This window comes from Pseudorasbora parva, chromosome 4 (assembly GCF_024679245.1).
Source record: "Pseudorasbora parva isolate DD20220531a chromosome 4, ASM2467924v1, whole genome shotgun sequence".
Taxonomy (NCBI): Eukaryota; Metazoa; Chordata; class Actinopteri; order Cypriniformes; family Gobionidae; genus Pseudorasbora; species Pseudorasbora parva.
The window spans coordinates 14,558,310-14,584,705 of NC_090175.1; the positions used below are offsets into that span (position 1 = coordinate 14,558,310).

The 26,396-nt window shown below is 36.6% G+C and overlaps 1 protein-coding gene across 1 annotated transcript in view; it reads right to left on the bottom strand.

Moving 5' to 3' along the window:
* Positions 1 to 3,555: 3,555 nt before the first annotated feature.
* The window catches only part of LOC137072960 (VPS10 domain-containing receptor SorCS3-like), a 48,005-nt gene continuing 25,164 nt past the window's right edge, over positions 3,556 to 26,396 (bottom strand). The window contains exons 7-11 of the mRNA XM_067441003.1: positions 20,520 to 20,651; positions 16,456 to 16,555; positions 11,538 to 11,643; positions 10,353 to 10,495; positions 3,556 to 6,192 (exon numbers count right to left, since the gene is read on the bottom strand). Coding sequence (XP_067297104.1) covers positions 6,134 to 6,192; positions 10,353 to 10,495; positions 11,538 to 11,643; positions 16,456 to 16,555; positions 20,520 to 20,651 — 540 coding nt within the window. The 3' untranslated portion in view covers positions 3,556 to 6,133. The remainder of the gene's footprint in view (positions 6,193 to 10,352; positions 10,496 to 11,537; positions 11,644 to 16,455; positions 16,556 to 20,519; positions 20,652 to 26,396) is intronic.

Below are 26,396 nucleotides of genomic sequence, written 5' to 3' on the forward strand. Positions count from 1 at the left end.
GCTAAAGTCCAAAAAAGTCGCTGTGTTCCTTTAACTTGATAGTCAGCAAGAGAGCACTCACTACCAAGTGGACAGAGGTGAGAATTAGAGCTGCAAGTTACAATAGATCACCCTCAGACTCCGTTTACTCCATTTACTCCACAAGTTTCGCTACGGATAAGCCTGTCGTGTACACTACTACTCCAGTGTTTTCGACTTGAAAAATGAGACTTTTGAAAACTTTTTGAAAACTTAATATCAAACCAGGGCTGGATTACAATGCTTTAGGGAAATGCAGCCCAGCGCGTCTCTCAACGGCTCTGTAACATACCTGCCTCGATGACGACGGAACTGCATTCTTTGCTGACTTTGTGTATGGCGTTTTAATAAAGTCAAAAGTCGCGCGCACGAAAACCACGAGCACGCGAATAAACCCAAGCGCGCAAAACAGACCCACGAGAGGAAAATAGCAACGCGAGAGCGCATCTGTGCACCCGCGAGAGCGCATCTGTGCAGCCGCGAGAGCGCATCTGTGCAGCCGCGAGCGCATTTGTACACCGCGAGCGCGCATTTGTACACCGCGAGCGCGCGAAACAGTATTTAGGGGCGGAAATGAATACTAGCGCAAGGCCCTGCTGCCATCGCGCACAACTGCAAATGAGCGCTCGCGTGACTACTCAACACTCGCTCGCTCCTCGAGTTGACTTTTGACACTTTGAGGGCGGGGCAATGACTTTTGTCTTCCCACCTGTGATTGGTCATTTGTTTAATCAGTTTCACTCTTGTTTAAACATGTAGCAGGACTAGGACAAGGCACGTTTTAAGGAACCATTATGTCGGACCCTGAGTAGGTAATTTAATTTTTAAGTCTTTGTGTTTCGAGTGCAATATATTCAATATATAAAATTGTATTGTACAATTTCAAAGGTATTTTGTTTACAATCATCTTGAATAGTTTGTATAGGACCTTAACACCAAAAAAGATAAGCTAATTTAAGATAAAGCTGACTAACCCATAAATGTAGGATGTTAAAGGTTAGTTTTGACCTACATTGACAATATACAGTAAATAAATCATCGCTGAGTAGCATTTCTAACTACTTAACAAAACTAGTATGCTAATGTATAAACAAAGCAGCGTAAATGCAATCTTTGTGATTTATTTATCTGACACATGGTGCTGGATGTTCCGCTTGTGCCCGTATAAGGTCAAAGAGCTCTTGCAAAGCCTGGGTGATACCACCCATTGGGCCACTGAATCTGCATTAACGACAACAGCTGGGGCAACAGCCTTAGTCCTAATGGGTTGTTATCATAGCTATCAAAATCCAGTGTTTTGTATTTTGCGTACGTGAGTTTTTGTTGTACATGTCTATTAAAAAAATTTTAAAAAAATATTTGTACTGTGCTAATTAATTGAGATTTCTTACAGCTCTTACAGGTTGTTGGCCTTGTCTGTTTCGTTGCTTCTATTACTCTCCCCTTTTTTGTAAGTCGCTTTGGATAAAAGCGTCTGCTAAATGATTACATGTAAATGTAAATGATAGCAGGGGGTACTTGTATGTGACTGGACAGGGCCTCCAGAATGTACAGCTCCTGACGACACAGAAACTCCAGATAATCTAAATCCAGTGGTGTTGTGCTGAAGGCCTGTTGCAACTTGTGTAAAAGATTTGCCAAAAAGTGGTGTCTTAGCTATTGACAGAACAAAGAATAATTAATGAGATGTTAAGATACCATGTCACTTTTGTGATAAACACACTTCAAAAGTTGAAAGGGTTACATTATCTCTACTCATCCTTTGAGTCCAGGAAAGTATTAAAAAAAATAGATAATGAGCATCAAAGTTTGATTTTACTTACTAATTTCCCTATTTCAAACATGGTCTTAGTAGTACATCTATCAAAATTATTTTCTTAATTGTTTGCATATAGGATGACAGAAAACATCAAAACGTCACTTTTTTTTGTTTTACACTTTTTACAGGGTCACATAGACCATCAGCAGAAAAACGCTTTCAGTGATGTAACCGTTAAGTTTCACTAATGCCGTTTGTAATGTGTTCTAATCATTTTATAAACGGCATTACGATAATAGCAATAGGGCAATAGGGGTTGGTGCTGTGGTTTGAATAAATTACAAAGATTGCATTTACGCTGCTTTGTTTATACATTAGCATACTAGTTTTGTTAAGTAGTTAGAAATGCTACTCAGCGATGATTTATTTACTGTATATTGTCAATGTAGGTCAAAACTAACCTTTAACATCCTACATTTATGGGTTAGTCAGCTTTATCTTAAATTAGCTTATCTTTTTTGGTGTTAAGGTCCTATACAAACTATTCAAGATGATTGTAAACAAAATACCTTTGAAATTGTACAATACAATTTCATATATTGAATATATTGCACTCGAAACACAAAGACTTAAAAATTAAATTACCTACTCAGGGTCCGACATAATGGTTCCTTAAAACGTGCCTTGTCCTAGTCCTGCTACATGTTTAAACAAGAGTGAAACTGATTAAACAAATGACCAATCACAGGTGGGAAGACAAAAGTCATTGCCCCGCCCTCAAAGTGTCAAAAGTCAACTCGAGGAGCGAGCGAGTGTTGAGTAGTCACGCGAGCGCTCATTTGCAGTTGTGCGCGCTAGGCAGCAGGGCCTTGCGCTAGTATTCATTTCCGCCCCTAAATACTGTTTCGCGCGCTCGCGGTGTACAAATGCGCGCTCGCGGTGTACAAATGCGCTCGCGGCTGCACAGATGCGCTCTCGCGTTGCTATTTTCCTCTCGTGGGTCTGTTTTTTGCGCTTGGGTTTATTCGCGTGCTCGTGGTTTTCGTGCGCGCGACTTTTGACTTCATTTAAACGCCATATTTGTGGTCCCTTTTTAGGGACGTTGTGCAGATAAACACTCACTGTATTGTATTGTATAATACTGCAGCTATCTACGCAAGAGGCAACTGTTTACACTTGAATGTCTTCATTTTAAAACGCTGTGTAAACGGGGCTTCAGTGTAATCTGTCAAAATGATATACGGCTTTCATAGTTTTCCGTCACTGGCAAAAAAATCAGTATATTTTTGGGTTAACGCAACCTCTGTTACAAATATAAAATATACAAATCTTTGTTCAAATTAATGAAAAAACACTTTTTATTGTGCTCTATATTTGTAAGCATATTAACAGTATCAGGGTATCACACTTTTAGCTTAGCAATATGCTAACAGCAAACACCATTGAAATCAATTATGACTCAAGTCTCATGTAAGGAGCACTATTGTATGACACACAACTGCTGCCTAGTTCCAAAACATTTTTTAATGTTTGTTTAAATTAGGATGCTGCCTTAGAGGACAGCAAGGCAGCTGACTAAGTTTCAAAACAGAACATTAATGTATGGCGCATGCATTCATTAAAATGATTATAAAACAACAAAAACGACAACTTATTTCTTCAAGTTAAAGAGAAATACAGAGGCATTTCGATTTTTAATACATAATTTACTCTTTCATTTTTAAGAATAAAATGATTGTTCGGTTTCACGCAAAAAAGAAAAGAAAAAAAAAGAAAATTCTTTGAAATAAAAACGTTTTGACCCATAAAGCATGAAGCACAATGTTTTGCTTTGTAATGTGTCACCAATTGATCAGAACAGGAATGAATTGTGTGGGAAGTCATTTTGGCCAGTGTCCCTTATCTTCTGATATATTGCTATACATGTACATTCACAATGGAATCTAAGAAACCACCTGCTTATTCATGAATTTAGTGTGAAACAGGCAATCAACTCCAATACAAAATGTCTAACCATATACTCAAACACTGCTCTCTATAGGTTTAACTTTAAATCTGAGGTCAAAATCCAGAATGGCAACACTGAAGCATATGCAATACATCTTTACTATTTTTTTTTTTTTGTACAATGCATGAATAATAATAATAATAATAAAAAAAACTATTTACAGCGCTGGCTTATCTCCAGCACTTCAATAAATCACTGTTTCGATTCGTAAAACACCCTCTTTCTGAAATGTATAGCAGACTGCGTCCAGTCAAGTCCAGTCTTCATTTCTATCATATTTACAGTATAAGGATATGAAATGAAAATACACTTGCTGTATATACAGAGAAATTAAAACTTGAGGCCCTTTGTACAGTTCGATGGTTTTTAAATCCCTGGGAGATGAGACACTATAACAATGTATGCAAAAGAAAAAATAAATAATAAAAATAAATAAAATAAAAATGCACTTAACTCGATCATGGCAGTTTGTTAAACTGTTATAAATTAATTTCTAAATCTAAACTGTCAGCTATTATGATGAATACACATTATTCAAAAGGCATTCTTATTTGTAAGGCATTCACGTATGAAGCAAAATGATCATGTATCCCATTTTATCTACAAAAAGTAGAGTAAGCTGAATGTATGGAATGCACACGGACAGTACATTATATACACGAGGAGCTTATACAGGAACTTTTAGCTGAAGGTATGTTAGATTTAAAGTTAAGTTTTATAACATTTTCAAGAAAGATATCGAGCTATTGTGTCTATGTTTGTATATCAAGAGATTTATTCCACAAAACATTCTCAACGTTTGATATTTCATGGACTTTTAACTAAGATTTGAGATCCAAAAAAAGCTAGCTATAGAGATGTGGTTTTTAATAGTATTCTCGCTTTATAGAAGTACAAAAAGCTTGCCTTCAAATTGACATTTTATCACAGTGCTTTTGGGAAGGTATCTCACTTCTTGACTGAAAATAATTCACATTTTAGTTCATATCTCACCGCCTTCAGACCAAGGCTAGATGTGCGAGATAAATGTGTAATTAAAAGTTGAAATGTTTCAACAGCCAACAATTTGGAAGATTGCAAAGCAGAGTTGCTTACATGAAGGCAAAGCTGTAATATAGGCCCTGTTCACACCTGGTGTGTTTTAGTCGATCGGATCACAAGTAGACGAAGGTGACACCTGGTGTTTTATTCCATCTCTTTTGTCCACTTTCAACCACTTCTGTCCTGAATTCTTCGAGGACAGGGTCTATGGGGGTGGGGGAGGGTGTAAATGATAAGGTTTTGTTCAAATCTTATGTTCTAACGGACAAAATAAGCTTGCACAATTTTCATATGAACGTAAGCGGAAGCGAGGGAAAAACATACGCTTTCCTTTTTGCTCTAATAGCCACAAGACCACCATGAATCAGGAATGGTGAGAGAACATTGTGCTTGGATAGAGTTTTAGTTTTCAAACCAAACTTGGGTATTCAGCCGACAAAGTCTAAATCCCGTCTGGCTAGCGCGCTTCCCATAATGTTTACGTGTTAGGTCAGTAGGTGGAGAGTATGTGGTATTTTGTTGCTGTTCGAATGCATTAGTGTTTACTGAAAGCAATCCGTTTTTGACTACCTCTGGTAGTGGTCAAAAATGCACAAGGTCAAAACGATTCAGACCCTGTTTACACTCGTCCACTTGAGATCTGATCGACCAAAACGCATCTTAATATTGGGTGAAAACAGGGCCATTGAGATGGATATAAAAACAGTTGGCTTTTTTTGTTTTTGTTTTTACCTCAGCTGCAATTTTGCTCCCTCAGTTCAAGTTATAACAAATATAATGAGATGACCTACTGAAGAAATTAAAAATAAAATAAATAAAAACTAAGCTAATTGTCACTCAAAGCACTCTTCACAATGTGTGAAAACCAGTTTGAACAGTTAAACAAACTTGGCATAAGTTGTGACCCAACAAAAAAACTTCTGAAATAAAAAGCCACTTTTTCCCCCACAAACTGACTTCAATGATGCACAGAGGAAACGCACTGAGAGAGGTTTAGTGGCTTTTTCCCTAACTTCTGCGCATTATTCTGTAATATTCAGAACGGACCGTTTGGAATTTCAAAAGTTGGTCAATTTTCCTAAGCACGTTTTCAGTAACTTGTACTTTAGTTAAGTCTTTTCTTATTTTCCACACATATTGTAACAAACAAGACACCCATGCAAATCTGAGCTCCTTAGAAAACTATTAACAATGACAGTGTTTTTGAAATTACAAAAAAGCAAAGAAGGAAAACTGTCAACCTTTAAAATTGTGATACTTCTGTACACATTTTTACAATACGCCTCCACCTTTTTTTCCTGATGTTTTCAGACACTCGTGCAGTTCGGGATCTCCCTTGTGCTTTCGCAGGTGTTGATCACTCCACCTACTTGTCAAAGACACAGAAATGACACATTAGCCTTCAACATTCAGCAAATCAGAATAGACTTTTTTTTTTTAAACAAATATCCCTGGTTGATTATACCTGTCATTCAGAAGAAGAAGAAGAAGAAAAAAACTACATTTCATTTAAATACATTTTTTCTACCTCTGAAACAACTTTTCGTCGATTTAACCGAGACCTAATTTTCATTATTCAATCACTTTTATTTCAAGTTTCAAGTTTTTTCTTTGAAATGCAGCATTGCCAAAGTTAACGGGATAGTTCATCCAAAAATGTTAATTACCCCATGATTTAAACACCCTAAGATTTGCTTACCCTCAAGCGTGTGTAGGTGTATATGACCAGTATTGGGGGTAACACATTACAAGTAACTTGAATTACATAATCAGATTACTTTTTTGAAAAACTAGTAAAGTAACACATTAATTTTAAAATGTACAACAAAATATTATTTTATTATTTGTTCAAATAAGTAACACAAGTTACTCTGTTCTCCCATTTATTGACTGAGAGCTCTCTTGATGGCAACAACATGATTGCTATTGTAGTTGTGAGCATTCATCTCTCTTGCACAAAAAAAATCAGTATTCCTCAAAATGAATCAAATCAGTCAAATGCAAAAGGGTCTTTTCATTTGTACAGAAATAAAAACCCGATTCCAAAAAAGTTGGGACACTGTACAAATTGCTAAAACTCTATAGGTCAAAAAAAAGCCATATCTAAACATGATCCATAAGCGCAGGGGGTTTCTCTAGGCCAAGTTCATTTAAAATGGATTGTGGCCAAAGTGGAAAACTGTTCTGTGGTCAGACGAATCAAAATTTGAAGTTGCTTTTGGAAAACTGGGAAGCCATGTCATCCGGACTAAAGAGGACAAGGACAACCCAAGTTGTTATCAGCGCTCAGTTCAGAAGCCTGCATCTCTGATGGTATGGGGTTGCATGAGTGTGTGTGGCATGGGCAGCTTACACATCTGGAAAGGCACCATCAATGCTGAAAGGTATATCCAAGTTCTAGAACAACATATGCTCCCATCCAGATGTCGTCTCTTTCAGGGAAGACCTTGCATTTTCTAACATGACAATGCCAGACCACATACTGCATTAATTACAACATCATGGCTGCGTAGAAGAAGGATCCGGGTACTGAAAGGGCCAGCCTGCAGTCCAGATCTTACCCCCTTAGAAAACATTTGGCGCATTATAAAGAGGAAGATGTGACAAAGAAGACCTAAGACAGTTGAGCAAATAGAAGCCTGTATTAGACAAGAATGGGACAACATTCCTATTCCTAAACTTGAGCAACTTGTCTCCTCAGTCCCCAGACATTTGCAGACTGTTATAAAAAGAAGAGGGGATGCAAACATGGCCTTGTCCCAAATTTTTTGAGATGTGTTGATGCTAGGACATTTTTAATCAACTTATTTCCCCTTAAAATTATGTTTGTTTAAAGTTGCTCAAGTCGTTACTTGTTTAAGTCGTTATTTGTTTAAACATTTGATATGACATCTGTTGTATTCTGAATAAAATATTGAAATTTGAAACTTCCACATTATTGCATTCTGTTTTATTCACAATTTGTACAGTATCCCAACTTTTTTGGAATCGGGTTAGTATAAAAAAAACAACAACAAAAAAACAAGCTCAGCCCAGGTGAGAAAGTGTAATGCAAAAGTAACTAAGTAATGCAAGTAATTACTTTTTAAGCGAGTAACACAATTTTTTTCACAAGATTTTCAAGGCCAAAAAGGTCAACTGTCATTTGTTTTGCTCTCTCTTCTTCATTCAGCACTGGAGCTAATGCTACGCCTGCATCCTCAAACGCTGGAATGCCTCTCTCTCTCTCGAGAACGCAAAGGCATTTATTAACCCCACTGTTATGATGGATGGATGCACTTTTTTGGCGCTTCAAAATCTCAATCCCCATTCACTGCCATTATAAAGCTGGAAAGAGCCAGGACATTTTTTTTTTAAATATAACTGATTGTGGTTGTCTGAAAGAAGAATGTCATATACACCTAGGATGGCTTGAGGATGAGTAAATCATGGGGTAATCCGTTTAAATGAATGGGAATGCTATTTCATGTTATCTCTAAATGCTTGATTATACAACAAACTATATATTATTCATCTATAAATAAACAGACTGGAAGTTGTCTAGTATTGGACTCATTAAAAATGTATCCTGGTGAAGGCAAGCAAATGAATATAAAGCAGGCTAGAAACTGAACCATTAAGTAAGAAATCAAGCAAAAAATACAAATGTTTCATCCCCCCATTAAACACCCACAGAAACAGTGGTGGGATTTATTTTCTATGTGACACCGAATGTTGCATGTTTATTCATCACAGTTGTTGTTATCACACTGACCCCAATTTGACCCCTTTTATAGTTTAATCAGTGCTATTTTATAATCACTGCTTAACAGCACCAATTAAATATTAATTTGCAGTTATTAAGCAATTACATGATCACAGAAGCATCCACTTGGGAAATAAGGACACTTGGGCCCAATGTAGATAGTTCTCATTAGCATGCATTATGTATCAGATTATAAACTCTTCAGATTCCAAAGGGTGTTTTTGGTCTGATAGCTTTCACCGTGTAATTCTGAAAGCTGAATGATTCATATTTTTAGCGGAAAACAGAGCGTCTCGCTCTGGACGCCACTGCAACGGTAGTTTTATAATAGTACACAGGTCTGTGACTCAAATGTTCCTGAGGCTGAAAAAGACTAAAGCTGGAAAAAACCTTTTCCTTCCTTCTTTTTATTAAACTACTAAGTACTAGAAAAAGACAAGTATTCAGAGATGTATCCTCAAAAAGTAAAATATGATCAAGTCATGGCAACATATATATTTACACTACTTTAACTCATTTTACAAGATTCAGCAACATTTTAAAGTCAATTGAATTCAAATTCAAATTCCAAGTTATCAGCTAATTTAATTACACTTAAATAAATGAAGGATTCAACTGAAATAAGGGGACTTTTTTTTTTTTTTACAGTTTTTTTTTACAGTGTTGTTCACTAAGCCCCACCTTAAAGTTACGGGACAGTTCTAATTAAATTATTATTATTATTTTTTATGTATAATTTGTATTACAAAAATGTGAAGTTAAGGCTTGAACAAAAACAAAAAAAGTATTAGACAATGGGATAAGAAATGTTTTTTTATACATTATTTTAAAGGAATACTCCACCGTTTTTATGAATAGGGCTTATTCAACATCTTTCCTACATTTAGATATGTGGGCAAATGCATTTTTGTCTCAGAGCATGTATTGTTTTAGTTTGGCAGGGTCGCCGCTAGCTTAGCTTAGCATAATGAATGGCATTTCCGAGTAAAAGTGATTGCCCTATTTCTAAAAACGGTGGAGTGTTCCTTTAAGGTAATATTAATTGGTCACTTTATTTGGTTACATTAGATTTTAAGGTGTCATTGTTACAGTTTAATTATATATTTAAATACTTAATAATAATAATTAACTACATATGCTTACTTTAGGGTTAGGGTAGGATTTGGTTTAGGGTTAGTTGCATGTAATTATGCATAATTTACTGTTATTAATATGGTAAGTACATGTAACATGCAACAAAGGACACTGTTAAATAAAAGTGTTACCCTTTATTTTTTAAGGTGTCATTCTTGCAGTGTAATTATACATTTAAGTAGTGATTAATATGAATTACCTATTTGTTAACTATTAATAAACTACATGTTCTTTACTATAGAGTTAAGGTTAGAGTTGGGTTCAGGGTTAGTTACTTGTAACCATGCATATTTTACTGTTAGTACTTTATTAAGTACATGTAGTAACTTGTAACTACGTCACAAAATAAAGGGTTACACTTTATTTTAAGGCGTCATTGTTACAGTGTAATTATATATTAAAGTACTGAGTAATATTAATTAACTACATGTACTTACTATAGGGTTAGGGTAGGATTAGGGTTTGCTTGAGGGTTAGTTGCATGTGACTGTGCATCATTTACTGTTATTTCTATGGTATAAGTACATATAACATATGAAACAAGGATACTGTAAAATAAAGTGTTCCCGAAAAAAAGTCTATTTTCTTAAGCAAGTGTTTTAATGAATTCATTAAATAATTGATTGATTTCTAAGCATTTCACTCACGTTTGGCACGGGCCTCCAGCTCTTTCTCCATCAAATCACTCAGAGTGATTTTGGGTGTGGCGTCATTCTGGCCCACCGTACTGATCATCTCCTGCTCTTTCTCATGGTTCACCTCCGCGTAGATGTTAATCCAGGGGATTTTTCTGCATATGTTTTTGTTGGGGAAAAACAACAACATTGTGTTTAAAAGGTGCAGTGTATTTTCTGTGCACCACTTGTGGCACCAAACGGAATTTCAATCTGTTTGAGGAGAAATTGAGAAATCAATCTCACATCAAATTTCCAAAACAAGACAAATGCAAGTCTGAGTCAGAGTTTGAGTTTGCGCCCATTTCAGGTGCAAATTGGCATACCACGCATGACAACACAAGGTGAGGGCTGTGCACATGCAAACGTGTTAATCTGCAATGTATCAAGTTGTTAAATACTGTGTGACTGCAAGAACAATCGTTCATTGTATTCCTGAAATAATGATTGCTGAGTATATTTAATAACTTCTGGAGGAGAAGTTGCCCATGCAATCAGAGGTAGCGAAGCAAAATACATTGTCTTGATAATTCAGTGGGACACCCCGTAATGAATTACAACAATGTATTTGTAATTTCCACATTGTAATGTGTTTGCCATTTTCCAAGCTCACTTTTTATTTTTATGAATTAGATGCGTTTCCTCCCCCATTTTTCCCCTTCAAATTACTATTAATTTTGTGAGCTAATTGCTTTGTTTTTCCGAGTGTAACATTTCCATAAATATGCTTCCTTTTAAATTACTTGGGGGATGGGGGAGAAAAATTATATCCATTATTAATGATTGTTTCAACATTTCCCTGAGTCTTTTCCATTTGAATTATTTTGAGACCAAATAAATTATTCAAAGCATTACAAAACAGTTTTCCAGTAGAGGAACCATGGCTGCATATTAAACAATCCATTGATATTTTCCTACACATTCACAGGACGTATTTTCCCACATATTTCTACCATAGCAAACTAATAACTAGATCTCACATCTAACATGAGTAAAAATAGCACTCCCTCATGCAAAGGAAAGTCGTTTCTTATACCACCCCATCAAATCGTACTTTATTCTTCATCTGTTCATATAGATAAACAGAAACGAGAACTATGGTGTGCATGAAAAGAAATGAAATTCAATGGATTTGTGGTAAAAGAAATGTGGATATACCTCTTAAATTTGTAGATGAGAAATACAGCTAAACCCAAAAACACCACCGACAGAAGCATCAGCATAGCAGAACTGCTGTGTCTCGGGATGGAGTCAACCAGTGGAGCTGCGACAAAGACAAGAACAAGAGTTAATGCACGCTGGATCTTGTTTATAAGGGGAAAAAATATAATATCTTTCAAATCTTACTTCATATTTATAATAATTCAATTGTTGGGTCATTAAGATTAAAAAGTTTATATTTTTAGTAAGGAAAGATGCAATCAATTTGGATCATTGTTTCCGCCATGGAATAAAACGATTTAAAAGTTTGCATCTTACAATTGTGCATTATAAAGCTAGAATTCCTCATTTATTTCTCACAATTCGGACTTTAAAAATTGCGCGTTTATATCACGCAATTCTAAAAGAAAAAGTCAGAATTGTGAGATAAAATATTGCAATCATTTCTATTATAATATACTGTGTTAATTATATATTGTTGAGCTGTAGTAGGAAAATTATTCTAATATTTACACAGCTTAAAGGACAACTCTGGTGAGAAATGACCCTAGGTGTAATTAACTGATGGTTACCTAGTAGATCGTTCTCTGGAATGCGTTTTCATGAAAATCGAATGTAAAGAGTTTTATCTCTAAAAACAGATTAGCTTATAACTCTTGTCTATGGGGCAAAGGGTAAGTGAAATTAAATGGCTTGTTAATACCGCTAACATAACAAGGCTCAAAATAGCCTCACACTAGCACTAGCAAACCGAAGGATTGAGAACTTTGTAAGTGTACAAACAGTTTAATAAGAAGATACTTTATAAACACAGTGCATTACGCTATTACGGTCAGGCGCCATCTTGGAAAACAGTCTCGACTAGTCGAGCGACGAACCCTGTGCTAAGTGAGCTGGTTGATAGGAAATAAGGTTGTGAAATCTAATTACATGGACATTTTTATTTTTATTTATTTATTTTCTCTGTTGCATTCAGTGCTTTCTTCCGCTAAACAATGGACCATATGAGATTCCAAGTAACAGTTCATCATTTAGCACAGCGTTCTACTGCACAATTTTCTACTGCACAGGAGTCGTGATCTGCGAGCATTATTCAAATGACTCTGTATGCAATTGGATAGTCCTTCAGCCAACCAGACCACAAGAGGCATGATAAATGGGTAACAACCCATTGTTTCTCTATCAATCTCTAGCGCTGCATGCGGGTATGCCAGTCTGTGATTAGTTTCCGCAAAAGTGTAACTTTTAGTAAAAATTAATGCACAGGTTTGCAGACTGAGTTGCCGGGCGAAATCAAATCGCCGGCAGATCAGGCTGGGTTTGCCCAGTCTAGTTTGGCGCACCATCAAACTTAATTTTACGGACGACTGCTTCTCAAATCTCAGAGTTCGCAAAAGCTTGCTTTTGAAAGATGGATCATGATGTACTAGTGTTACTAAAGCCCCTTTCACACTGCACGTCGGACCCGCAATATTCCCGGAACATTGCCGGGTCGCCTTCTGTGTGAAAGCAACCACGTCCCGGAATTGATTACCGAATTGAACCCGGGTCGGGGACCTAGTAATATTGCGGTATTCGACCCGGGACGAGCGCTGTGTGAACAAAAGCCGAAACTAATGCCGCAACGTGTACAGTTATCGTGCGACTCCTAGAGCTTGTTTTTTCAATAATACAACCCTGCAGTGCCGGAAGAGCTAGTCAGTGTTTTAAACGCAGAGAGTGTTCGTATACAAAAGAAACTAAAATTAAACAAGCAGAAATGTGTGCAAACTGGACACAAGTCGAGACCACGGAGCTCCTTACTATCCGCGCTGAAGCTGAGATCGCTCGCCATTATACGTCACATCAGGATGTCACGTGTCAACTCGACCCGGGACCGTTACGGGTTGTGTGTGAAAGCGCACATATTACGGTATTTCGCTGGCAGTGTGAATGGACCAAATCTAGCGGCCCGGGAACAAATGCCGGGTCGCATTATCCGTGTATTTGCCGGAATCGCAGTGTGAAAGGGGCTTAAGTGGTTTTCCTGCAAAATTGGGCTACTTTTCTGTTATAGAGACAGAGTGACACGCATCATAATCTGAAACCCACACCCACCGGGGTTCAAGATTGGGCAAACCAAGCGTCTCCATGACTTTCTATTGCAGGAAGCGGCCTCCTTGTTATTTATGACTTATAACAAAAAGAGAACAATGTCTAAAAGCTGATATGTGACAAGGTGTACAGAAAACAAGCTAAAAAAAAAACCTCAGAACCAAAACCAATACAAGTTTTATTAGCTGTTGAGCTTCAAAAACAAGCATTTAAAGACATAAAAGTGCATACATGCAATCGAGAGATGCATGACAAGTTATATTACACTGAGATCTACGCCCACTGGAGGGGAAAGTAATCAGCGACAGGAAATATAATATATAAAATGGAAATTTGGATATTTGACTGCACACGTGATGACGTTAAATGTTTACTGCACACATAGACAAACAGGCATACAAGTGTCAGGATCCCAAAATGTACCCATTCTTCCTGCTGAAGCTTCGTGTCTTATTGCCTGTATACACTTTTGTCTCCTTAAATGCTTGTTTTTTTGGGGTTGATAGCTTATAAAAACTTAGTTATGTGTTTTTTAGCTTGTTTGCTGCCCACCTTGTCACATATCAGCTTTTAGACATTGTTCTGTTTTTTTTTGTAATAAGCCCAAAATGACAAGAAGGCATCCTCACGCAATACAAAGCCAATGGAGAGCGTTGCATTGTGTGGGCGTGGCCTAAATAGGCTCTGTCCCTAGTCCTCATAATGAGTAGGCTCTCACTGAGAAACGACCTGCTCAAGACGTCCTTGCTATGGAGAATAAGGCTGAATCGCTAGTTCTTCCAATGTTTCATCATTGGACTTGCACTCGGATTGATATGGTAAAATCAACTCATCGTTATTGTCTTTACATTGTGTATAATCGCTGAGGACTGTGGAAGCTGAAGTTCAGATATGGTAATGAGTGTTTAGCTTACGAAAGACACAATATGCGGCAGACCAATCACAACAGACTGGGCCGTCTGGCCAGTCAGAGCAGAGTGGGCTCTCAGAAAGGAGTGATTTAGAGACTGATTCATCGTCAAGTCGTTTGAGAATCAGTAAAAAAATATATATTATGAGGAAATTAAATTGTAATGAAATGTAAACCTGTTGTTGGAGCCCTACAAAGCTAAATTAGGAGCCTTTAAAATATCATAATAGACATTTTAAAATAATTTCAACAGCACAATATTTGCAAGAGGATTCACTGCTAATTTACTCCAGTAGCAATATTGTCTGAACAATGTGTACCAGTCTCACACGTGAAATAAAGAACTGATCTTGAATCACGTCTCCTATGACACAAAACTCCTTCTGCTCACCCAGAGGGACTTGTGCCAATTACTGGCATCACTTCAAAATCGTTCATGGGTGTTTTACACCCACTGTATATTTCCCCCATGACTATGCTGTTGAAAGATAGCCCCCATGAATCCTCTGACCTTTCCAGAAGAATCTTGAACACTTTCCAGAACTTTGGCTACAAAAACGAGAAAAGAAATGGGTAAAGGAGGCGGACAATGTTTTGCTGTAAAAGTGGGTAATAGAGCAGATTGTTTACTCTACTACCAAATGCTATTATCGCTATAAGAAATTAGTAACCATTACCAAGTGGCTGGCATAGTTATGGCACAGAATAGCAAAGGCACCAAATGAGATAAATGTTTCACATGGCAGTGTACAATATATACGAGTATAAATATGGTAAATTCGATTTAATTTACTAAAAGCATATAGGAAATCTTTTTATTTGGGATTCTGGCCAATTCAAATGATTTATTCATGTTTTATCCATAAAACTGTATTTTTATGCATGCTATTATTAACAGTATTTTTTTATGCGTGTTCCCTAGGAATCAAACACATGAAGGTACCATTCTAATGAAGGTAATATATTTCTGTCATAATTTCAAGCTCACTCATTTATTCTAAGACATGCAGAACATGCAAACTTTATATTTAAACAGCACTTTAATAATCACAGACGGCTTCCATATTGCAATTAGAATTTGATTAATTGCACAACCATACCTTTTGATTTATGAACCCAATTTGGTGACATTGGTATACAGTATATCTTGTATTAATGCAAATTTTTCAGTTCATTTGTTTCCTGAAATATTCCACAGTGATAAAATAACACTAAAAACAACACTTTTTTATTAAATACCAAGTTCTGAGTATGAATAATTAAACAATCATGTTATGAACATTAAGTCACTAATTAAAGTAATTTAAATTACAACCATACTGACTTACAGTTCAATAATTCTCTGAATTATTCAATGAGCGAGTTGTTAGAACCGAATATCTAGATTGAGATTGTGATTTTAAATCAAACTGCACAAAACAAAATTGGTATGAAATTCTGAATATGGTTTCCATTTCCAATCCGATTATTTACACACATGCACGCACGCACGCACACACACACAAATCTTATTCATAAACTGGCTGAATAAAAACAACAGACAAGAAAACCTAATTCTATTCAAGGTAGACCTTTTCTTCTTTGAAAGTGAGAATATCTTGCAAGCTATGATTGCTGGAGAGCAATTATCCAATTATCTTCCATAAGGCTTTCAGCATCACTAGTGGAGCAAAAAAGCCCAATCTTTCAACAATATATAGTGCTGACAAGCTTCTAGTCTCAAGAAAGCAATCAACGTAATTACTCAGACGAATCTAGGGAACGGTATATGGCACCCGACAGAGGCTAGAGAGGGAGATCAACTGAAATACCACTATGTAAGGTAATCAAATAAAAGCAGCTGCACACTTCAGTAATCAACCAAGTCATGCCAAAATAGCCACAGACAATATGTTTTCATCAGTTTGTTACCTAAAGTTAATTGCGTGATGTAAACGATGACCCGGGAACCAGGTTTCAACTCGAACTCCACTGAGATTTGATTCAAGGCATTGATCAGGATTTCTGATATCTAGGAAGAAAAACAGAATTCAGAACCGTTAGATACAGACTTCATAAAAAGAAAGCTTGGTGATTGCCAAGATTAGATGGTGTTGTATGCAGTTGCTAAGGTGTTCTAGGGTGGATAAATAAAAGTTATTTTACAGATTTCTTTTTTCTTTTTTCAAATTGCTATGTTTTCAAATTGGAAATTAATCCAAAAAAATAATAATATTAATTTCCAATTATTATTGTATTTTAGTTCAGTAAAAGACCCTTGTTGTGACAATATAATATAAAATAATAAATAGCATTGCCTGGTCTTTATTTAAGAATATCTGATTCCCAGTGCACACAGGCTTACTGTTACCATTCTGTTTAGTTTTGTTCATGGATTTTCAGTTTGTTTTCACTCGTCACCTGTTTTTTTTTGTTCAGTTTCTCGCCAATTGTCTGTCTCCCTGGTTACTGTCATTACGTTCATTTAGTTCAGTTGTGTCCGTTTAATCATCTTGTTTGTGTTCACCGTTTAAGTTGCACTCCTCGTCAAGTCACTGTTATGCAAAGTTTTCTTATTACCTGTCTTTGGAGTAGTTATAATTAAACTATTTTGGGGAACAGTATTAGCCTGTCTTCATTTGCCTACCTACCTGCACACACCCGTGACAGATGAACAGTGTGGATTATGCAGCAAGATTTACTGTTGTGGCTCAGGAGAGCCATGATTTGTTGAGTTTTTTTTCACGTTGCCATCACTAGCCCCTAAAAACTTAACAAATGACGAAGAGACATGGAAATCACTGATCTGGATTGGGGCAAATTACCATCACCCTGTTGACCTCCCAGACACCACGGGTCTGAACTGGAGAGAAGCTCTCATCTGGTGTCTGGAGAGTGTCCAGCCCAGATCCAGGACACTGCCAGAACCAGAGCCCATGGACCAGAGGACAGAGCTTACCATCGCCCTGGAAGTGGAGCCTCAGCGTGGATCTGACCAAGGATGTGAGCTTGTGACACCAGCAGATGAAGGAAGGAAAGTGTAGCGCTGCTGGATAAGTGCAGCCCTGTGCAGTCTCTGGGGATGGCTTGCCAGGACATCGAGCGGCAGGTCATGAGGCCTCCAGCAGCGCCTATCCAGGAGGATCCTGTGGCTCCACTTCCAGCCTTGAATCTCTTTGTTCCATCATGGCTTGACATGTTAGCTCTGTCTTGGCTCCTTTCACTTTCAGCTCCACCAGTGACCCTCAGCCTAGTTGCTCTTCAAGGTTCCCTTGTCCCAGCGGCTCCCGCTTGGTCAGTCATCACACCACTTCCGTCACGGACCTACGGGCCATCTGCTGCACTCCACCCCTTCGACTGCAGCAGGTTCCTCCTTCCTGTTGGAATCGGCTCTGTCCTCGGATACTCTGGCTCCACCTACAGCGCTCGTCACGTGACTTCACCTGGGTCTCCAGCACCAGCAATGTCACTCAGCAACCTCAACCCTCAGCCTGCGTCTGCCATCCCCAAGCCAGGAACATCTCGGCTCCTCCCTCCTTCATCTTTAGTGTAGGCTGTCGGCACTGGGAAGCTCTGGGTCTGTGCCATCGGCCGGCCATCATTGCTGCCAGAGGACCGTCATCACACCATCACCATCCCTCCGCCACATCCTGTCACCATCCCTTCTCTTCTGCCTCCCTGCATTGTTTTGCCATCTCCTCGTTCCCCTTCACAACCATGTTATGGCACAAGGCCACACCTTGTCAGAGGGGACATTTATGTCATTATTCCGTTTAGTTTTGTTCATGGACTTTCAGTTTGTTTTTATGTCACAAGTTTCCCACCACTTTTCTTTCTCCCTGGTTTCCATCATTTTGAGTTCATTTAGTTCAGTTGTGTCTGTTTAATCATCTCGTTTGTGTTCACCATTTAAGTTCCTTCTCCTGCACTCATCGTGCGGTCACCGTTATGCTAAGTTGTGTTATTGCCTGTCTTTGGAGTGTTTATAATTAAACTACGCCTGGGAACTGCATAAACCTATCTTCGTCTTCCTGCCTGCACATACCCGTGACACTTACCAGATTACCGCTTTCATATTTGGCACCTAAACTCTGGAACAGCCTTCCTGTTAATGTTCGGGGCTCACACTCACTCTCCCAGTTTAAATCTAGATTAAAGACGCATCTCTTTAGCCAAGCATTCGCATTAGGCATCTCATAACCTTGTACTCCAGTTATATCAGTGCACATGATTGTCTTTGCTTAATGCTTTGAACAGAAGCTACGCTAATTATTTTGCTGTTCTGTTTTATCTCGGGACGCCCATTCCGTGGCAACTACAGTGTCAGCTCTAGTCTGGATCCAGCCTCTTAGGAAGACTTCAGATGACCAACACCTGTGAAGAGACGACTCCAAATCCTGCGAGGACTTCAGATGACGCAGCTCTGCATCAACAAACACCCATGCTCAATTTTCTATATACCCTAATCATTGTTAACATGTATTCTTACTTCACTTAGCCCATTTGTCTGTGCCTTATTTTTTTATATTCTTGGCTATTTTTATATTGTTGGCTAACTGTGTGGTTTGTATATGTACATTTCTGAAATCCAAACTTAGACACAGTCTTCCCTGATACAAATGACTATAAATTGCAATGTAGACGTGTGGATTTTCTGTGACGCTGCTTTGAAACGTTATATATGAAAAGCGTTATATATGAAAAGGATATAATTATATAAATTTAAAAACGCTATACAAATAAATTTGAATTTAGTTATTGAGTCCACTTTTGGTTGTTTTTTACTTTTTGTTCATGATTTAAAATTTTTTTTATATGAAATTGAATAATAGGATACTTAAGTATGAATCTGTTTATTTAACAACATAAGCGTTATATATGAAAAGCATATATGAAAATATAAATATATAAATATAAAAGCGCTATATAAATACATTTAAATTTAGTTCAATTTAATTTTGTTTTTTACTTTTTGTTCATGATTTAAATTAAAAAAATATGAAAATGAATAATAGGATACTTAAGTTGCTACCTAAGTATGAATCATTTGAATCTTCAAATGGATACATTTTCAAATAATTTATGACCAATAATTTTAGTAAATATGTAAAAAGTAAAATTAATGCAGAAATTGTTATGCTTGTATTATTTTCTCTTCTAAAATTAAATAATCGGATATCACATGTACTGGGATTGACCATAAAAAAGCACTACTAATAAATGTTTGACCCTCAAAAGAGCCTACTGTAAAAGAAAATGTGCAAAAAATAAAATAAATGTGACCAGATTATTGGGTGTGCTGTTGGTTGGTGTTTACTTGCTTTTTGTTCATGATTTAAAAATTTTAAATGAAAACGAATTATTGGATTACAGAAATAGGAAGTTTCTACCGAAAGTATAAATCTTTTAGTATTTTTTTAAATTATTTTTTAAATTCTCAAATTGATACATTTTCAAATAATTTATTTTCAATTACTTTAGTAAATATTATGTAAAAATGAATATTAAAATTACTGCAGAGATTTGTACACTTGTTTTAATTACTATCGTTAAATTAAATAGTCTGATATCATATATACCGGCATCGACCGTAAAAAGAAAAGAAAAAAAGAAGAAAAATCCATATTGTTCAAACACTATAGTTATAAATAATGTCTTACTCATAATGCACTATTAATACATGTTTGACCCTCAAAAGTGCCTACTGCAAAAGACTCTTGTCGTGACACGTCCTTGTCATGTAAGCCTAATTAGAAACTCTTTCCACTATTATCACAGAGATAATTTTGCCTTTAAGGTTAAAGAAAATAGGTAAAAATGTCATAGAATCCCCTTGGGGATATTTTTGACACATCGTCTCCTTTTTCGGTGACAATTACTTTCATTGTAGCCCCAGGTAGAAGCTGCTCTTTTATTCTGATAAAGGTCCATCATTCTCAAGCGCATTTCAACCTTGACCATTAATGTGAAACCGTGAAATTTGCATCATGTCTAACCTGCTCCAGATCCTCCTCTGTGCGTTTCCTGCTGTCCGATTGGTTCCTAGGAGGAAGCAGGAAGAGTTCAGCAGCAGTCGGAATGCCAGGAAACACGGCCACCAGCAGCTGCTCTTCTGGTATGTCAGCGACCTGGACAAAACAGCACTAATTACATAAAACTCAATGATTTATATGTTGCCGTCTCCTGCATTTATTAGGGTTACATTCATTTTAAATGAGGCTGATGGCTTCCAGTAAATCAGATTTGAAGTATACAGAATGAATCCCGGCCAAGAAATTATTAAAAGCGAGCGTGCGAGTGCAAGCAGTTCTACACGCATTGAATTCCTAAAAACCTCAATCAATACCTTTGTCAGAGAGGCACTACAAAACTCAAAGGTCTAGACATTATGGGCTACCACAAAGCCAATAAAGGGAAGCCCACCATGTATCCTCCTAGAGATACTCACTAAAGGCCATTTCCCTCATAAACAGGAAATTATCTGACCTCAGGTAAATAATCTTTGTTTTATCTGCTACCACCACACAGGGCTCAACCGGTTATAAAACAATAGCTCAAGAATAGACAGCCTAAGTATAATTTACAATGAGCAATGTAGCCAGAGCTGAAGCAGCCTTACGAATCAATACTCCGAGGCTAAGTTTGTACTCACCCCTGCAATACTAGAGGAAAAAAAAAAAAGCCCTGGGGCTCATTGAAGGATTCAGCCTATATGTGCAACTGCTACTGATATTCCTAATGATTAACACACTTCTCCAAACTACAGCCTTTATTTCTTTCTCAACACGCACCCCTTCTGCCGGGAAAATTAAGGCCCAGGAAGGCAATTAAAAAGCAAAAGAGAGACAAACCATTGCAGTGCTCTTAATTACACCCTACTAATAGCTTAAGAGTCATTGTTGTAATTAAAATCGCTTAATGTCAAAACATTCTCTTCCACAGACCGAAGAACTGTGGAATAACATCAAAAGGCACAGATGCAATAATCAATTATAGTAGAGGACGAAGTTGTTATTAAAGAGGTTGTTTAGACATCTGTTGTGTTTTCTGTCATTGTAGTTCATCTTTGCCCGTTTAAGTCTTGCAAGGCTGCGTCTATAATATCGACTCTCCACCAGAATGCAAATATAGCTTTACAGGCAAATTTCAACATTTCAACACTTCTGTTTACTTACAACTCGTTACGATATTTTTCATTCAGATGTATAGAGGCATTAAAAAAATGCATAACTGTCATCTTTACAACAGAGACTATCCATTGTGCAAATGCGAAATCATCAACGTGGAAGTCTTTTAGTGCGCAGGACTCGCAGATGAACAATTTACTGAGAATTATCATAAATGGACACATTTGCACAGCACGAGCTGGGTTTTTGCTGAAGATTGTGCAAATGCACACTCTGGTCATGCCAAGAGTTCATATTAGGTAAATGTGGTGCAGATGGAAATGCAGGAAGACACATACACCTCTAAATATAGGCTGGAGTTTGAAGATGAAAGTGTCTTCCTGTTACTGGGGAAACTTACATTTGCACCACATCCAGATATATTTAGCAAATATGACATAAACAGTCAAACCAAATTCAGACACCTTCAGCATTTCACAGTTTATTCACTATAGTTAAAAAATGGTAATAAGATGTGATAAAAACTCTGGAAACTGTCAGAACAAATTCATAAAGATAATGTCAGATAACTTTGATAGAAAGGTATGTAATGGATTACTATCAACTAACCATCTGTCAGCTTTTAAATTTAAGTACACAATTAGATAATACCAATTTAGGTCAACCAATGATCAAGCAATGTTTCCTTTTGTTCAGTATGTTGTGTAAAAGGTCGCATTAGCAATTAAAGGGTTAGTTCACCCAAAAATGAAAATTCTGTCATTAATTACTCACCCTCATGTCGTTCAACACCTGTAAGATGTTTGTTCATCTTCATAAAACAAATGAAGATATTAGTGTTGAAATCCGATGGCTCAGAAAGGCCTTCATTGACACCAATGTCATTTCCTCTCTCAAGACCCATAAAAGGCACTAAAGACGCTGTACAATCATTTTATGAAGTGATGAGAATAGTTTTTGTGCGCAAAAAAATAAAATAAATAAATAACGACTTGATGATTCGGATCGCCAATGTCACGTGATTTCAATGCCCCCTATGTTCACCAAGGCTGTATTTATTTGATTAAAAATACAGTAAAACAGTAATATTGTGAAATATTATTATGTTAACCATTTGAATATATATTTTAAATGTAATTTATTCCTGTGAAGTCAAAGTTGAATTTTCAGGATTATTACTCAATTTTTCGGTGTCACATGACACTTCAGAAATCTTATGCTGATTTGCTGCTCAAGAAATGTTTCTCATCATTATATATCAATACAACCGGGCTGCTTAATATCTTTGTGGAAGCCATGGGGGGGGGGGGGGGGGGGGAGATATTTAATAAATGGAAATTTATAAAGAACATTAATTTAATTTATTTGAAATAGAAATACTACTGATCAATTCATTGCAGAAAAAAGTATGCATGTCTTTTAAAAGTAGACTTCCCATAGACATAATGTATTTATATTGTACAAACTATATATTCTATACCGGATATATTTATTGGATTTACATAATCATGTACACACTTTAAACCCTAATGCTAGAGCCAACTCAAATTAAATGACTTCAATCAAATCAAATTTTATGATTATTTCTTTCTTTTTCGTTTGATTTCACAAAACGGACACATTTTGAGTAATTGTAATTCATTCATTGTTTTGAGTTTTATGAACTTAGATTAGACTATCATGTACATTTAACCAAATGCCATGACACTCAAAAGGGTTAGTAAATGCTAAAACACACAAAGACGGTTTAAAGAAAATCTGTCCACATGAAAACGCAAAAAAACACGGAATCTCTAGTTCTCTTCAGCCTGGCCCGAGTTATCAAAACATTTCGGACTCAGAAACCGCGGCCGGATACTGCGTTTGCATGGGGACGAACATCCAAACCACGTAGAAAGAGCTGCTGTTTTGAAAATACCCATGTTAGTGTGACAGGGCCTAAGTGTTATATAATGTTACAGAGCCAGATTAATGTTAAGTGGTGAATTTGGTAGTGGTTAATGTTTTGTTATGCTAGAAGAGTTTCTCTTATGTTGTTTTTTATAGGCTTGCCATCAGTGTAACGGCATGATCTTAGTTTGAGAACAGATATGATAAGTGTATTATATTTCTGAACTCATTCTGCAAGTGCTGTGCTAATGCTAAAAAAAAGTTTGTTATCAATTAATAAGGTACATTTATTTAATTAGCTAAAGTTAGCCAAGTTTCCACCACCAAAAATATGAGATTCAATTATAATTTTAAATTCAATTAGCTTACTCAAATATCTCAAGTTAAGAGCAATGAATTCATTCTCCAAAATAAAATGGAGAAATTGCAATTGCATTGCTCTTTGAATTGAGAGGTCCCACATGAATTAGTTAAGCTAAACAAACATATTTTGTTCACATAAATTGAACAGCATGGTTTGAAGTCATTTTTTAAGTGACTCAGTTAAGTAGTAATGTCATATGGTTCATTCATAGATATTCAGTTGCTGTTGTTTTTTTATCTTGTGTCATTTTCATTGACGTTTAAGTTGTTGTTTTTTTAGTCCCATCTTCTCTTCTCCTTTATCTTAGTTTCCCGCCAATCCAGATTAATCGCCTCAGTTGCTTATCATTTAGTTCATTATCTTTGTCTATTTAAAGGGAAAAATGGAAATTCTGTCATCATTTACTTACCCTCATGTTGTTCCAAACCTGTATGAGTTTCTTTGTTCTGCTGAACACAAAAGAAAATATTTGGAAGAGTGTTTGAAACAAAGTAGACTACCCTATTTTTCCCTGCTATGGTAGTCAATGGTTGCTCTATCTGCTTGGTTACAAACACTCTTCCAAATATCTTCTTTTGTGTTCAGCAGAACAAAAAACTCAGGTTTGGAACAACTTGAGGGTGAGTAAATGATGACAGAATTTCAATTTTTGTGTGAACTATCCCTTTAAGTTACTCTGTTTGTTTCAATCATTGTCTAGTATTGTTTGTGTTGAGCACACTGTGTCGAATGCCTACTTGTTCTTGGATTTAGCGGTTGAGTATAGAAATGAAAATGAACTGCACCAGTCCACAGCCAACATTACAAGCAAATGCTCCACTTTTCTCCACAATCGCAACCCAGTGTAATTTAAACAGTTCTAATAATTCCAACATAATTGAACATTAAGCACTGTTAAACACCATGCAGTCTCCCCCTTTTCTCATCTGGCTAAAAAACACATAAAATAACACTTAATTTCAACATTTGTACCTTCCTCATTAAGACCCAATCAAAGCATGCTGGGAACTACAGTTTCAGCAAAAATCATTTTCGAGTGCTCAATTGGCTCACATTCACCCTAAATAATTTAACCTAGTCGATTGCTCATTTTAAAGAATTACATTAACCGAAAGCAAGAAAACAAGTTTAGAAGAGAAGCGTAGATCACAAATATTATGATGGAATAAACTGGATGGAGTAGATTTTTCCGTTTTTTCAGTGTATCCCGTTACATTCTGTGGACGAATTTGGAATACGTGATTTGGGGAGAGTGATACTACTTATTAGTGTTGTAGTAGGGGAGAGCAGGGCACAACCTTAGACTTTTTGACTTGGTGTAAATTTACTGGGGAGTATTTTTTTTCACACATTAATTGCACACATCTAGTATACGTATGTGGTTTTGTTTTGTCAATAAAGAATGTACTTTTTTCTTGATTTTCCCAGAAAAAAATGGAAGTGAAGTGTGACAACATGCCCCATAGGATCCAATAGGGGTACAATTTTTTACATGTGAGGGGCATGATGTAACATGACCATATTTCAGCTTACAATGTTACCTGATATAATCCAAAAAAATATCCAAAACAAACTAAAACATTTTGCTATGGTTAAATACATTTTTGCACTTTTTTCTCTATAGTGTTGATATGGCAATTAGTAACTACACTATGTTTTGTCATCCTGGCATGTGTGAAAAGTTTTAAACCATGTGTGTGGCAACTAACCCCGCGTTAGATTGTGCCCCTCTCACCCCTACTTCAAACCGCTCTTAAGACCATTTTTTGAAAGCCTTGGTCTCGTCTCGATCTCGACTGCTTTTGTCCTCTGTCTTGTCTCTGTCTCAGACTAAAGCCCCATTCAGACGGGATTAGTTTAACATGGAGAAGTGGGGTAAAGTCAGTATTACCAGAGTTTCTCAGTGATTTTAGTCCTATCCAAATGTGGCATCTCAGAAATCATTACGGTCAATGCCAGTGAAGATTACGGCGACCTTTACCTTCTGGAAAAAAAGTTCTTGAAAAATGAACTAATTACCTGTCCGAATAGACCCGCTGTATATATATATATATATATATGTATGTAAATATTCCTTCATTTGCGTATTAGAAGTAGTAGGTTTTCCTTTAAAAAAAAAAAAAACCATTCAGTTTTGTTCTAGGCAGTGAAACAATTCTGTGGCAAACCTAAAGTGATTTCTGCTTACTATTCAGATAAAAAAAAAGTTGAAAGCACTTGTCAGGGGCACTAATCTTCTTTTAGCTTTAGGTGAGTGACTATTAACAACAATATCCATTCAGAATTTGATTCAATTCATAAATCATTTGACCGGACTTAACTCTTGTAGGTATAGAGTATATGTGTTTACACACGTGATATATATATATATATATATATATATATATATATATATATATATATATATATATATATATATATATTAAATCTCATTAAATCTATCAATTAATGAGGTCTGATGCCATTATGCTTTTGTCACATAACTGGTTAAA